At 41.4% G+C, this 15,232-nt stretch overlaps 1 protein-coding gene and 1 long non-coding RNA gene across 2 annotated transcripts; both read left to right on the top strand.

Moving 5' to 3' along the window:
- The first annotated feature begins 873 nt into the window (after positions 1–873).
- LOC121743267 lies at positions 874–1,554 on the top strand. Its single transcript, XR_006038238.1, has 2 exons — positions 874–1,193; positions 1,287–1,554. It is a non-coding gene; the product is annotated as an uncharacterized LOC121743267 (long non-coding RNA).
- Positions 1,555–3,162: 1,608 nt separating this feature from the next.
- LOC121799045 (uncharacterized protein At4g04775-like) lies at positions 3,163–3,780 on the top strand. Its single transcript, XM_042198403.1, has 3 exons — positions 3,163–3,181; positions 3,270–3,315; positions 3,366–3,780. Exons 1-3 carry the CDS (start codon positions 3,163–3,165, stop codon positions 3,778–3,780), a joined length of 480 nt encoding a protein of 159 aa, XP_042054337.1.
- Positions 3,781–15,232: the final 11,452 nt, after the last annotated feature.

Genomic DNA, 15,232 nt, shown 5'->3' with positions numbered 1-15,232 from the left:
TAGTATAAGTTAACCACTCACATTATGGTCAATACATTTTTAATATGATTAAAAAATGCGAAATTTTTTACACTTGTTTTATTCGCAACTGGCAATAATTTGTATTATATTTAAATATCGAACAATTTCTTTAACTCAGAATGAATGTTGGATTGTAAAACATAATTGACATATTCTTCCTAAATTCTTTTTTAATTAAATAATAATACTAGTCAATCTCAAACTATTCTATCTAAACCCTGAAATTGTGAGAATTATGCAATTGGAGACGATAGCTGGAATTCTTAGTCAGTTAGTACCTTTCTTTTACAACAATAATAAATTAATGAGATTATAACGATTTTATCAAATACTATATGATATGAAAAAATGTTAGTGCATTAGTTAAGGAGCAGACGATGACCATGTCATCATAAGTCATAAAAAAAAAGGCAAGTGATATAAATCTCACATTTTTAAAGATAATAGTCAACTAATATCAAATTCGCGGTTTTTTTTTGCTCTATTGTACCAACAAATAAAATCTGATAAGTGGAGTATCAAATAGTTAATGCTCGCTTAAAATATCGAATATTGGGCATTTAGCGAATATTTGATCAACTCCAATTCAATTCTAAGTGTTTCGTTATCAAATATTGTTGGCATGAATGTATTGGGCTGGTTGATTGTGATCTTGGTAACGTACAATATTTTATTTTGTTCCCACATGTCAGCCCCATATTGACAATTCAGCAGGCCCGCCCAATTGCTGATGAGTTCGTGTATATTGTAACATTGGTATCGACAATTATGAAATTATGAGGTCTTCCACTCTACAAATTCATTAACGCGAACTTCAAAGCATATCCTCTCTGTTTCCGTCGTAAATTTTTGTTCTTTTATGCATCAAATAAATAGGGGAAGACTCAAATAAGAACATTAAGTTCATTTCAAACAAGATGTGTGGCACTGACAATCACAATACATACCGCCAAAGCTATCGTGTTGGGATCGAATTGTAATCCTCTTAGAGTAGAGCCTCTCAATTTTTTTTATAAATTTCTAAAAATAAAACCACTTCCACTTCGGATAACATAAATTGAGTAAAGCTTCTCATCCCCAAAAAAATGTCAACCGACACTCATGCAGAAGAGGTTCTCGCCGACCCGTAATCCAAGCCCGACCCCGTACCCGTCACCTCGAAAGAGCTCAAGGTTCGCTCCTTAATTTTTTGAATTTATTACTACAGACCTAATTTTTACTATTTATTTCAATTAAGTTGAGAATTAGTTTGGTTTTTGTGACAGGAAGAAGGAGAAGAAGCAGATAAACTGAAAGCGACGCTTCTGATTTCGGGAGCGGTGGTGGCGGTTATCGGCGCTATTTTTGCTATAGCCAAGAAGATCAAAGAGGCTTGACCCAACAACATCCACTACCACAATTAAATTTCTTGTTTCTTCTTATTTTTGTGTTTTTCAATTCGTAATTGTGTTAATGGGCTGTACATTGATGAAGCTCTCCTGCCTGCTATAATAAAATCGTGATGGTCTTATCTTAGTCGACCAGATTTATTTATGTTTGCTTCTTTTTTTCTTTTCGTTTCCTTTTCAACAAAATGAGTATTTGTGATAATGGACACATGGATATGTCATATGGATGTCCATTTTAGACTTAGATTTCGTATATAGCAACGACGTCCGACCACTAATATTTAAAACTCGAGCATAAGAGCATCTCCAATGGCGGACGTCCGGTCGGACTTCCGCGACGGGCGACCGGGACTTCCGCCATTGTAACACATACAGTCGGATACGGACGTCCCGTATGGACGTCGGATGTCCTCGGATATCCGCGCGACGGGGGGTGGATGTCCGCTGCGGACGTCCGAGTTATAATTTTTTTTATAAAAAAACTCTATATATGCAGCTCGTTGAAATTTTATTTCCGTAAACGTAAATTGCTTTATTTGTGAATTTGTGATTTTTTTTATTGCGGGAAGTCCTAGTGGGAAGGGCGATGGGAAGGGCGGATTGTGTAGGGGAAGTCCTAGTGACGTGGCAGGTGGTGTTTTTGGGAAGTCTTAGTGGATGTCCGAGTGGGACATCCGTGCATTGGAGATGCTCTAAGAGAGAAAACTAAACGAATAATGCAGCCATATCGTGAAGTAAGATAAATACATATTCTTAAAATTATACTTTTTCAGCAATATATGTCGAAAACTTATTTCTTGTGCTCTATGCCTCTATGTTGAGTGCCATGAACACCATTTCATCACTTATAAGGTCTAATTTGTAGAAAATTTATGATATGATATGATAGCAAATGGCTGCATAAATTATCATCTAAAACCTCAAAACTCAAATAAAGATGGAAACGTGATCGTAATCCCTTGTCTTGAAAATATAAGTAGAAATGTTGAATTTTATGCCACTGAACTAAAGATAGTCGAATATTTTATTCGTTCACAAAAATAGTACTCCCTCCGTTCGCCATTAAATGTCTTATTTTTTCCTTTTTCGTTCGTTCGTCCATGAATAAATGTCTCATTTCAGTTTTACTACATTTAGTAAGTGGACACTAGTACATTCAATTAACTCACTCCACTCACATTTTATTATAAAATCTATATATAAAAGTATGCTCCACATTCCACTAACTTTTTCTACCCAATTTGTTTTATAAAGTCAATAATTTCTTAAAACTTGATCAGATATGATACATTTAATTATAGGGATAACTGCCTTAAAAGTCATGAACTTTGCCCGAATTCCGGTTTTCCCACGAGCCATTTTTTTGGCGTATAAAGTCACGAACTTTACTTTTTGTCTGGTATTTTCCAACCCGACCCGACCCTGTGATTTCCGGCAATTTAAAATCCTATGTGGCATGCCTGAATTCCGACGTGTCAGGCATCAGAAAAATTCAAAACGACGTCGTTTCTGATAGATAAAACGACGTAGTTTTATACATCATCATTCAAAATTAGGTTATATCGCCCAAATCAAACGCTATTCACTCCTCCTCTCTCGCTCGATTCATCCACCCCCAACCATTTTCCATTCTTGGATTCAAGTTGCGATTCATTTTCAGCCCCATTGGAAGCGAAAATCCCGTAACAAGGTAAGACCATTGCTTCATTTTAGGGTTCAATTCGCGATTCATCCTACCGATTTTTCGTTAAAGATGCGATTGATTTCGTTGGGTTTGGAGTCGATTTAGGTTTCCAATTTAGGTTTGCGATTTAGGGTTTAATTTCGAGTATGAGATTTTGTGGTGCCCGAATTGTGCAGTTGGCATCCTGCAATTTAGCGATTTCCCGTGTGCAATTGGCAATGGGTATTTAGGGTTCATGACTGTTAATATGAGTTTTGATTGTTCAAATGCAGGATGTCGAGTTCTTCCCAGCATTCGAGCAGAACGTGGCCGAGGTTTGAGGCAGTGGTCTGTGATCACGGTCTTGAAGCTGATGTGGTGACATCCAATACGGATGCCAATCCCGGACGACGTTTCTATCGTTGCCAAGTCTGGAAGGAGGACGACTGTAAATTCTTTCGTTGGATTGATCCATCATTGTCACCGAATCAAGAGTATTTTTTCAAAAAACTGAAGCTTGATAGGGACAACGTGCAAAGAGCATTGAGAGATAGGGTTGCTAAGCAGGATGCACTCGACGAGAGCGTCCGTTCGAAAACCGTTGAAGTTGAAGCACTCCAAGGTGTTGTCGCACAGTTGCAGCGTCAAAACCGGAACTTGAAGGTTGTCATTTGCATGTTATGTATCGTCTTGTGGATCTTGTTGTAGCTTAGCTAACATAACTTCGGATCTTGTTGTAGCTTAGCTAACATAACTTCTATGTAATGATCTATGCATGTTGAACTCCAATGTAATACACTCCTATGTAGTGAATTTTCCTCTATGAATGCATTGAGTTTTGAGTTCAAAAGCAGCATAGTGTGAGTTATAGTACTCTGCCTCATAGTATGTTTTTGGTGCAACACCACACATGGTTCAGACATATAGGTTTGGTTGAACACAACACACGGTTTAACACATACAATAACATCCAATTCCAAAGTCTCATGCTCCCATACAAATTGATACAGTCATTGTTTGGTGTTCACAAAACACATTGCAAAATCACAATTAAAACAAATTTGTCTTCCAAATACAGTCACTTGACACTTTCAAATACACAAAACATTGTCTTCAAACATTGTTGTTATTGCTTTGCTGCGTTGGGATTGAGCCACGTCCTCCAGTGCGCCCTCCACCACGGCCTCCTCCACGGCCTCCCCTTCTTCCACCTCTCCCCGTAATTGCGGTGGTGCCACTTCCTTCAAGGGATGGTGTCTTGCGAGGCCTCCCCATCTTCGCCTATAAGTATAGCAGTTGCAATGTTAGTAGATAGTAGTAACATATGTTAGCAAAAATGTTGAAGTACTCCCGGAACTAAACCATTTGCAAGGACTCTTACAACCTGCCTCAAATTGGAGGTCACAATCTTATTCCTCATAGCCCTAGCCATTTTTCCCACGAGCCATTTTTTTGGCGTATAAAAGTCATGAACTTTGCCCGAATTTCGGTTTTCGGGCAAAGTTCGTGACTTTAAAGTTATGAACTTTGCTCGAATTCGGACAATAGTAATTTTTAACCACTCCTATCTACATACAAAACGAATCCTTAATAATATCTGCACTATCTGCACCTTTCTATTACTTATGTTAAAAATGAATATTGTGATCAATAGAAAGGTGCAGATAGTGCAGATATTATTAAGGATTCGTTTTGTATGTAGATAGGAGTGGTTAAAAATTACTATGTGAAATTATTTAATTTTATAGCTAAATTATACTTAATACTAGTATATTAAATTAATTATGTAATAAATTTAATTTCTTGTTTGGCATATAGATTTCTATTTTATGTTTAAATTGTGAATGCAAAATATTACTCCATCCGTCTCAGTTTAAGAGTCACATTTTGTCATTTAAGTCCGTCATAGTTTAAGAGTCACATTTAGAATCCACCATATTTGGACATAAAAAATTTAACCTCATTATTCATCAAATTTACACTCAAATGTCATTTCATAAAAATAAAATAAAACAAACTTCTAAACATACAAAAAGTCAAAAGGGTCTCACTTTCCAGTACCCCACTTCAATTATTACTCACTCTAACAACTACTACCTCACTTCAGTTATTACACACTCCAACAATTTCTTAAAACTCGTGTTATAACTAAATTTTACTCTTAAACTGGGACGGAGGGAGTATTTCAATAAAAAATATTTTAATTACCAAATTCTCAAACATACAAAATACTCCCTCCGTCCCATAGAAATAGACAATTTAGGGTTGACATGAGTTTTAATGCGTAATTTGGTAACGTAAAAGAGAAAGAGAAAAAGTAGTTGAAATTGTGTAGGGGATCGTGGGATCCATAAATAATACTCCCTCCGTCCCGCACTACTTGCACTTATTTCCTTTCTGGGCGTCCCAAGTTATTTGCACTCTTTCTATTTTTAGTAACAATTTATACCTACAGCCGTAATTGTTGACTTTGTCTATTACTCATTCCTTAATCTCCGTGCCCAAAAGGAAAGGTGCGAGTAGTGCGGGACGGAGGGAGTATAATAAAAGAGGGAGAAAAATGTTGCAATAAATGAATATTGACTATTTCTATAAAAGAGGGAGTAGTATTTTGCACATTAGGTACACAACCGGTGTGTTCCACGGCGATCTATGGTTGAAATAAAGTAAATATTGGTAATTAAAAATTAAAATAAAATTAAAAATGGGACATGAAAATAAAATTGAAAATGGGAGATGTGAAATAAAGTAGTAGTATGGGAAGCAGAAAGCAAATACGAGTGGTGTGCAGGTGGTGTCGGCGTGGAGCTGTGCTTCCATTCCAATTGTCTAAGCTTTCACTTCTGGCACGGTTTAATACTGGGTCGGCGCCGCAATTTGTGATCAAGTGAGCTACTATTCATTTCTACCCCCAATTTTGAGGTGTGCTTTTTGTTGGCGTGATTTTGGTGAATCATTTTTTTGCGGTCTAATTTTGTTCAAGAGGCACTCTCCTGTGCCCGCGCACAGTGAGCACAAATGATCGCCGACAAAATTGCAGGAGGGGAGAAGGAGACGATGGTGCAGGGGGAGGAGACGGCGGCAGAGATGCCAAAGTAACACAGATTTATAGTTGTTGGTTTCTTGGGATTACAAGATATAAACAGGGCGTAATACAACTCAAAAGGAAGGAATACAGATGGAGAAACTGAAGCTGAAATTACAACGAAAAGAAACAATAAACCGTGAACAAAGTTTAGCCGAGTCGAGGAGGCATCTTCCCGCAAGACGAGATACGCCCCGGTAGTGCTCTCGGTTTGGCGTGTCGTCCCTAAAGGTAAAACGGCTACGTCTCTGGTGAAGCAGCACCGCTATCAGCAGAGCTCCGGCGAACTGGATGGAGGAGAGGGCAGAGCTTCGACAGAAAGACAATGCAGAGAGAGGGAGAGAGCTTATGAATGCAGAGAATGCTTGTTTTTTTGTAGCTAATGCAGTGGTATGACTAGTCTATTTATAGGCCAAGCCACCATGCAGGGTCAACCAAGCCATTGAAGGCTCATCATGGCAAATTCGTAACCGTCGTCGGTTACGGGCGTGTGACAGGAGTGTGCCTTTCACGTGTGGAGCATGTGGATTTCTTATGTGGCAGCCGTAACTGTGTCTCGCTTGACGATGTGTCAAGCCACTTGGATTGCTGACTCGGCGGTGGTCTAAAAAGATTAGTTTGGGCCAAGCACCAAGCCCAAGCACCACCCAAAGACCAATTGCCAAGATCCAAGTCCAAGTCCGAGATCGAGATCGGGATCGAGCCCGCGGCCGGCGGCCCGCGAGCACGGGCTCGGGCTCGGGCAGGCGGGCGGCGGCGGCGCGCGCGTGTGCGCGCGTGTGGGCTCTTTCACCCATCTTGGTCCACTATAATTATTAAGTAACATAAAGTCACTTAATTTAAACACATTAAAATATGTGTTACTTCTCCTATGTGGGATAATTAACACTAGTTAATTACTCCCTAAGCTCAAACTCCAAGCTTTAATTAAAAGCTAATTATGCCCAACTTTAATCCATTATTTCTCACTCACCGGAAATCGGATTTGAGAAAGTGAATATACTACATTTATCTACGTAAAATGTAGATCGACGCTATATCATTTAATTTCACAAAATTAAATGTCTCGTCATATTTATTATTTGGTCAAAATCCATTGACGTGACATATTTAATCCATGATTTTTACAATCCCCCACATGAGTGGAAATAGCCGAATGCATATGCATGCAGACACAAGCTCAACCCTCGAGAGGTATATAAGCATAAGGATAGGTAGTTGTTGGCTTTGAACATTCCATAGTCGACACCATCGGATACACAGGCGGCTTAGTAGCGCGATGCTTTGAACTAATCCCCCACGGCGTGCACCGAGACAATGGTGTTAACGCTTAAACACCTCAACCTCATCCGTTCTCACGTTTTGTGTCCGTTGCGGTCTTGGACCCCACTTTGGATTCATAAGTGCGTTTTATGAAGCGACCACACTTTGCACTTACATAGGTGATTCTTAGTCAAGTACCTTGTCATACTTGGTCTCTTTGAGAAGTCCATCTCTTTGAGATATTTAAGAACCATTAAAAGTCATAGACTTAGCCTGTACCACTAGGCAAGTTCTCCAACACTCTATTGCTCTCTAGGGAATAGATATAGTTGAGTGTTTATCATGAACTCTCATAGCTTAGTTGTCCCTTTGAACCAAGTTTTTGGGATCTCCAGTCATCATGGTTGGGTTACCACTATGATAATTCTTTAGTTTGTGGATTTCAAACTCATTCCCTCTAGCAACTTATTCATTTGATCACGGTTTAACCCTTTGGTTAGCGGATCCGCTAGATTATCTATTGACTTCACATAGTCAATTGTAATCACCCCTGTTGTGATCAAATGTCTCACGGTGTTATGTCGTTGACGTATATGTCGAGACTTACCGTTATAGAAACCATTGTTTGCCCTTCCAATAGCCGCTTGGCTATCGCAGTGGATCAGCACTGGTGGAACTGGCTTAGACCAACATGGAATATCTTCAAGGAAGTTCTTAAGCCACTCGGCTTCCTCACCAGCCTTATCTAAGGCAATGAACTCCGATTCCATTGTTGATCGGGCTATACATGTCTGTTTTGTGGATTTTCACGATACAGCACCACCCCCAATAGTAAAGACGTATCCACTTGTTGAAAGTGAGTCTCTATTATCGGATATCCAGTTCACATCACAGTACCCTTCAAGTACCGGGGGTATCTCGAGAAGTGTAGCCCAAGATTTTGAGTATGTTTCAAATATCTCAAAACCCTCACAAGAGCTCTCCAATGCTCTTTGCTTGGATTGCTCGTGTAACGACTCAACTTGTTCACGGCACAAGCAATGTCAGGTCGAGTGCAATTAGTCAAGCACATAATGTACCCGATGACCCGTGCATACTCTTCTTGAGCAACGGGCTCGCCTTTGTTTTTGCTCAAGTGAACGTCGAGTTCAATTGGAGTCTTAACCGGCGCGCCATCATAGGCTTTGAATTTATTCAATATTTTTTCAACATAATGTGATTGTGTTAAGATGATTCCATCAGACGTTCTTAGAATCTTCATTCCAAGAATTACATCGGCTAGACCCATGTCTTTCATGTCAAAGTTTCTCCTTAACATGGCCTTTGTATCGTTAATTACTTGAGTGTTGCTACCCAAGATTAACATATCGCCAGCGTATAGACACACTATAACATGGCCGTTATTAGTGCTCTTGATGTAGACACATTTGTCGCACTCGTTGATTTTAAATCCATTTGATAACATCACATTATCAAACTTCAAGTGCCATTGCAATGGCGCTTGTTTTAATCCATATAAGGACTTTACGAGCTTGCATACCTTTTTCTCTTGTCCAGGTACTACAAACTCTTCGGGTTGTTCCATATATATTTCATCTTCTAGTTCACCATTTAGAAACGCGGTCTTTACATCCATTTGATGAATCTCAAGATTGTGCAATGCAGCAATAGCGAGAAGCACTCGGATAGATGTAATCCTTGTTACATGTGAATATGTATCGAAGAAGTCATGTCATTCCTTTTGTTTAAAACCCTTTACTGCTAATCGGGCTTTATACTTATCAACTGTTCTATCGGCCTTAAACTTTTTTTTAAGGACCCATTTGCATCATAAAGGTTTAGAACCTTCGGGCAAATCAACCAACACCCACGTGTGGTTTAGCACAATTGAATCAATTTCGCTTTGAACAGCTTCTCTCCAATGCAGCCCGTCTGGGCCAGCAAAGGCTACTTTTATCGATGTTGGTTCTTCATCCAACATGAAAGCAATGTAGTCAGGACCAAATGTTTTTGGTGTTCTGACTCTATTACCACGTCTTAGTACTGTATCTTTTGGATCGAGTCTTGCACGCTTGCGCGATTCAGGTTCCTCATCCGCTGATTTAGAACTGGTGGCTTCTTCTTCCACTGGTTTAGAACTAGTGGCTTCTTCAATTCTTGTCTCAGAATTGGTTGAGACTTTTTCCTTGTCTTTGCAAGGAAATGTATTTTCGAGAAATACAGCATTCATCGACTCAATTGTTGTTCCTACTGTGATAGTCGATATTTCAGACTTGTGAACAACAAATCGATATGCACTACTGTTAAGTGCATATCCAATGAAGATGCAATCAACCGTTTTAGGTCCGATTGTAACTTCTTTGGGTGGATGAACCATCACATTTGCCAAACACCCACACACTTTGAGGTATTTGTAGGATGGCTTCCTTCCCTTCCACAACTCATAAGGAGTAACATATTTTCCTTTGAGAGAGATTTTATTCAAGATATAGTTGGCTGTCAAAACAGCTTCCCCCACATGGTATGTGGTAATCCTGAAGTCAGAAGCAGTGCATTCATCATCTCTTTTATAGTTCGATTTTTGCGTTCTGCAACACCGTTAGATTGTGGTGAATATGGAGCAGTTGTTTGATGAATTATACCACTTGCGTTGCATAACTCCTCAAACGGGGCCACATATTCGCCTCCTCTATCGCTTCGAATTGTTTTGATTTTACAACCAAGTTGATTCTCAACTTCGTTCTTATAATTTTTGAACGCTTCTATTGCTTCATCTTTACTTCTTAAAAGATAAATGTAGCAATACCTTGTGCAATCATCTATGAAAGTGATGAAGTACTTTTTACCACCTCTAGTTTGCACCATCTTTAAATCACATACATCCGTGTGAATTAATTCAAGGGGTTTTGTGCTTCGTTCAACTGAGTGAAACGGCAACTTAGTCATATTTGCTTCAAGACAAATTTCACATTTATCTTGGGTATCCACTTCATTAGCCTTTAGTAAATCTAAATTCACTAGTCTTTTAATGGCTTTTGAATTTACATGTCTCAATCTACAATGCCATAAATTTGAAGACTCAGTCAAATAAGAGGAAGTAGACGCTTTATTATTATTAGCCAAGGGCTTTGCAACACTGCTGCCACACTAAGCTTGAAAAGCCCATCGGTTACATAACCTTTTCTGAGGGATTTTCCAAACTTATACAAAGCAAACCTATCAGACTCAAATACAAGTTTAAACCCCTTATTAACTAGTATTGATCCTGATACTAGTTTCTTGCGGATGTCCGGGACATGCAGCACAACCTTCAACGTTATTGTGACGTCCATCATGAGGATCACATTTCCGATGCCAAGGACTTCGGAGGATGCTTGATTCCCCATGTTGATCTTCCTTCCTTCAACCGTGGTGTAGGAGGCAAACTTGCTCCTATCTGAGCAGACATGAGCAGTAGCGCCGGTGTCGATGTACCAGCCACCCTTGTTATCAACAAGGTTAACCTCTTCAGTGACCACAGCAATGAGGTCGTTCTCGTCCCAGTCCTTGAACTCCTTCTCAACGACGTGGGCAGCCGGCTTCTTTTTCTTGCTGCGGCAGTCCTTTGCAAAGTGGCCTGGTTTGCCACATTTGTAGCAGTCGCCTTTAAACTTCTTTGAAGGCTGCTTTCCCTTCCATTTGTCATTTGGACGGTTTGGGCGAGGGCGTTTGTTGGAGGGACCGCCCCGCTCCAACAGATTGGCTTTGGCTTCAAGTGGGGTAAAACCCTTAGCCTTTTGGTCGCTTTTGCGCACATCGCGCAACTTCACGATCAAGTCTTCAAGGGTCATCTGCTTTCGCTTGTGCTTGAGATAGCTCTTGAAGTCCTTCCAACTAGGAGGAAGCTTGTCAATGATCGTGCACCTTAGGAATTTGTCGGGCAAGGTCATCCCTTCAGCCACTAATGCGTGGATGATCATTTGGAGCTCTTGGACTTGCTCCATGACAGGTCGAGAATCGACCATCTTGTAGTCCATAAATTTGGAAGCTACAACTTGTTCAGTCCCTGCAGCATTATCTATGATATACTTCTTTTCTAGGTTTTCCCACATTTGTTTAGATGTGGTTACATTAGAGTATACATTGTATTGACTATCATCTAATGCACTTAAAATAAAATTTTTACATAGATAATCCCCTTTTCTCCAAGCTTCATAGTCCGCCATGACTTCGAGCCTAGTCTCTTGGTCGCTTGACGCGGGTGGCTCGTTATCCGTGAGGAAGTTGGCGACGCCCAATGTTGTCAAGTAGAACAACATCTTCTGGTACCACCGCTTGAAGTCAGATCCTCCAAACTTCGGTGGCTTCTCGGCATGTGGCATCATTCTTGGTGCCAAAGGTGCCGCACTTGGTCCATGGAAGGAACCAATGCCGTTGCCCCCGAATGAGCCAACAACGTGGTTGGGCATAGAGCCCCCACCATTCATGTTGGGCATAGAGCCCGCCATGGTCATGTTGGGCATAGAGCCAGTCATATTCATATTGGTCCCGGAGGAGCCAATACACGTGTTGGTCCCGAAGGAACCAGCACCCGTGTGAGACCCGAAGGCCCCAGCACTCGATCCATCAAAGGATCCGAAGGAACCACTAAAAGTGGAACCAACTGTTCCACTCGAGGTGGATCCGCCAGTAAGCCCATGGGTGTTAACATACACCCAAGGGGTTGTTGATGAAGATGGATAGAACCCAGGGGTTGGCATCATCGACGGAATCGATGAAGTGTTGATAGGTCCAGTGGTCGCCATTGTGGAGGAAATGGCGGCGGTGGTGGTGGCAGCAGCGGTGTTGGATTCAGTCAACATCTCCAGCAAAGGTGTTAAATGTTTCGAAAGTTTTTAGGTTCAGTTTAGAGTCCAAATTCCTTCAAAAGCAAGTTATATCTCGTCTTGCGATTGTTGGTTTCTGGGGATTACAAGATATAAACAGGGCGTAATACAACCCAAAAGGAAGGAATACAGATGGAGAAACTGAAGCTGAAATTACAACGAAAAGAAACAATAAACCGTGAACAAAGTTTAGCCGAGTCGAGGAGGCCTCTTCCCGCAAGACGAGATACGCCCCGGTAGTGCTCTCGGTTTGGCGTGTCGTCCCCAAAGGTAAAACGGCTACGTCTCTGGTGAAGCAGCACCGCTATCAGCAGAGCTCCGGCGAACTGGATGGAGGAGAGGGCAGAGCTTCGACAGAAAGACAATGCAGAGAGAGGGAGAGAGCTTATGAATGCAGAGAATGCTTGTTTTTTTGTAGCTAATGCAGTGGTATGGCTAGCCTATTTATAGGCCAAGCCACCATGCAGGGTCAACCAAGCCATTGAAGGCTCATCATGGCAAATTCGTAACCGTCGTCGAAGCCACTTGGATTGCTGACTCGGCGGTGGTCTAAAAAAATTAGTTTGGGCCAAGCACCAAGCCCAAAGACTAATTGCCAAGATCCAAGTCCAAGATCGAGATCGGGATCGGGCCCGCGGCCTACGACCACGAGCACGTGCATGGGCTCGGGTGGGCGGGCGGCGGCGCGCGCGTGTGCGCGCGTGGGCTCTTTCACCCATCTTGGTCCACTATAATTATTAAGTAACATAAAGTCACTAAATTTAAACACATTAAAATATGTGTTACTTCTCCTATGTGGGATAATTAACACTAGTTAATTACTCCCTAAGCTCAAACTCCAAGCTTTAATTAAAAGCTAATTATGCCCAACTTTAATCCATTATTTCTCACTCACCGGAAATCGGATTTGAGAAAGTGAATATACTACATTTATCTACGTAAAATGTAGATCGACGCTATATCATTTAATTTCACAAAATTAAATGTCTCGTCATATTTATTATTTGGTCAAAATCCATTGACCGGACATATTTAATCCATGATTTTTACAATAGTAAATTTAGAGCATGCGTAGCGGTGGCGTCCGTCGCCACCGTCGTCCGCGCCGCTGGCACGGACACCATCCGCCGCCGCTGCGCTCGCGCCGCTGGCACGGCGCTGCTCGATGTATCGAGCACGTCCGTGCCAGTGGACGCACACGTGGTGCGCTCCCATTCGTCAACGGCATAGCCGTTGTGTTTAAACATTTTTTATTTTTTATTTTTTAAAAATCGGTATTTAATTATAAATAATGCTAAAAAATAAAAAAAAATCCAAATCCCAAAAATATGGCCGTTTTTTCCCGTTTTTTCTGAATTTTTTTGATTTTTTTTATTTTTTTTCCCAAAATCATCTATAAATACACACATTCATCACTCATTTATCACATCAATTCATCTCTCATTCATCTCTCATTCATAATTCTTATACAAACTATCAACACATTCAACCTTCACTCAAAACATCAAATGGATTTCACTCATCTCATGGCGGAAGCGGAACGCGAAGAACAAGAATACTACGAACAACATCGTGCCGCTTACGAAGCATATGTCGCGGCGAATACCCCCGCTCATCCTCCTCAACGCACTAGATCAAATCGCCGCTACATCCATCGTGACCGGGAGGGAGCCCACGAAAGGCTCGTTGCCGACTACTTTGCCGACCATCCGCGGTTTCCGGCAGATTACTTCAGGCGCCGTTTTCGCATGTCAAAGCGCTTGTTCATGCGAATTGTCAACACATTGTCCGCACGTGTTGAATACTTTCAAACAGGTGTAGATGCAGCCGGCCGGCAAAGTATCACGGCGTTGCAGAAGTGTACGTGTGCCATCCGACAACTCGCTACTGGGCAAACGGCTGACATCTTCGATGAGTATTTGCATATCGGTGAGTCCACTGGAATCCTTTGTTTAAAGAATTTTTGCGAGGGCGTTCGTTCTGCTTTTGGGGATAAATTCCTTCGGGCACCCACCACCGATGATTGTCAACGGTTGCTTCGTCTTCACGAATCAGTCCATGGCTTTCCCGGAATGCTTGGCAGCATTGACTGTATGCATTGGAGGTGGAAGAATTGCCCGACTGCTTGGAGGGGGCAACACTTAAGCAGTAACAAAGGCGGCGGCCCAACACTTATCCTTGAGGGGGTCGCCGACTATCGCCTATGGATTTGGCATGCATATTTCGGCGTTGCCGGATCCAACAACGACTTGAACGTGCTCTATTCTTCACCACTCTTTAATGATGTGATGAATGGTGTAGCACCGGGGATCGACTTCACCTTCAACGGAAATACATACTGCATGGGTTACTATCTCGCCGATGGTATCTACCCAAGGTGGTCGACGTTCGTGAAGACGCTCCACAACCCGCACGACCCGAGACGGGTTCTTTTTGCGCAGCGTCAAGAGTCAGCGCGGAAGGACGTCGAAAGAGCCTTCGGGGTCCTTCAAGCTCGATTCAACATTGTGAAGGCCCCGGCTCGGCTATGGTACGTGAATAATATCGCCGACATCATGTTCACGTGTATTATATTACACAACATGATTATAGCCGACGAAGGGCCGAGGGCGGCTAGCTTCTACGACGAGGACGAAGCCGGAAGCTCAACAGCGAGGTCTCCCCCACGCCGAGGCGAGCATACGACGGTTGGCCAGAGGATCGAGACTAGACACACAATGCGCGATACTCGAATCCACAATCAACTACAAGAAGACCTAATCAACCACATGTGGGTGAAATTCGGCAACGAGTAGTGGTTTTTTTAATTTTTAAGATTTTAATTATGTAATTTTTAATTTTTAGGATTTTAATTATGTAATTTTTCATTTTTAGGATTTTAATTATGTAATGTTTAATTTTATTTGTAATATTTATTGTGGTTTTTAAATGAATTTTAATATTATGG

Source organism: Salvia splendens, chromosome 1 (genome assembly GCF_004379255.2).
Source record: "Salvia splendens isolate huo1 chromosome 1, SspV2, whole genome shotgun sequence".
Lineage (NCBI taxonomy): Eukaryota > Viridiplantae > Streptophyta > Magnoliopsida > Lamiales > Lamiaceae > Salvia > Salvia splendens.
This window is presented reverse-complemented; position numbering and strand designations above follow the sequence as displayed.

Excerpts from the sequence above, each read along its gene's own strand:
- LOC121799045 (XM_042198403.1), top strand. Across the intron at positions 3,316-3,365 it reads CCGTGTGCAATTGGCAATGG|GATGTCGAGTTCTTCCCAGC; the intron begins GTATTTAGGGTT and ends GTTCAAATGCAG.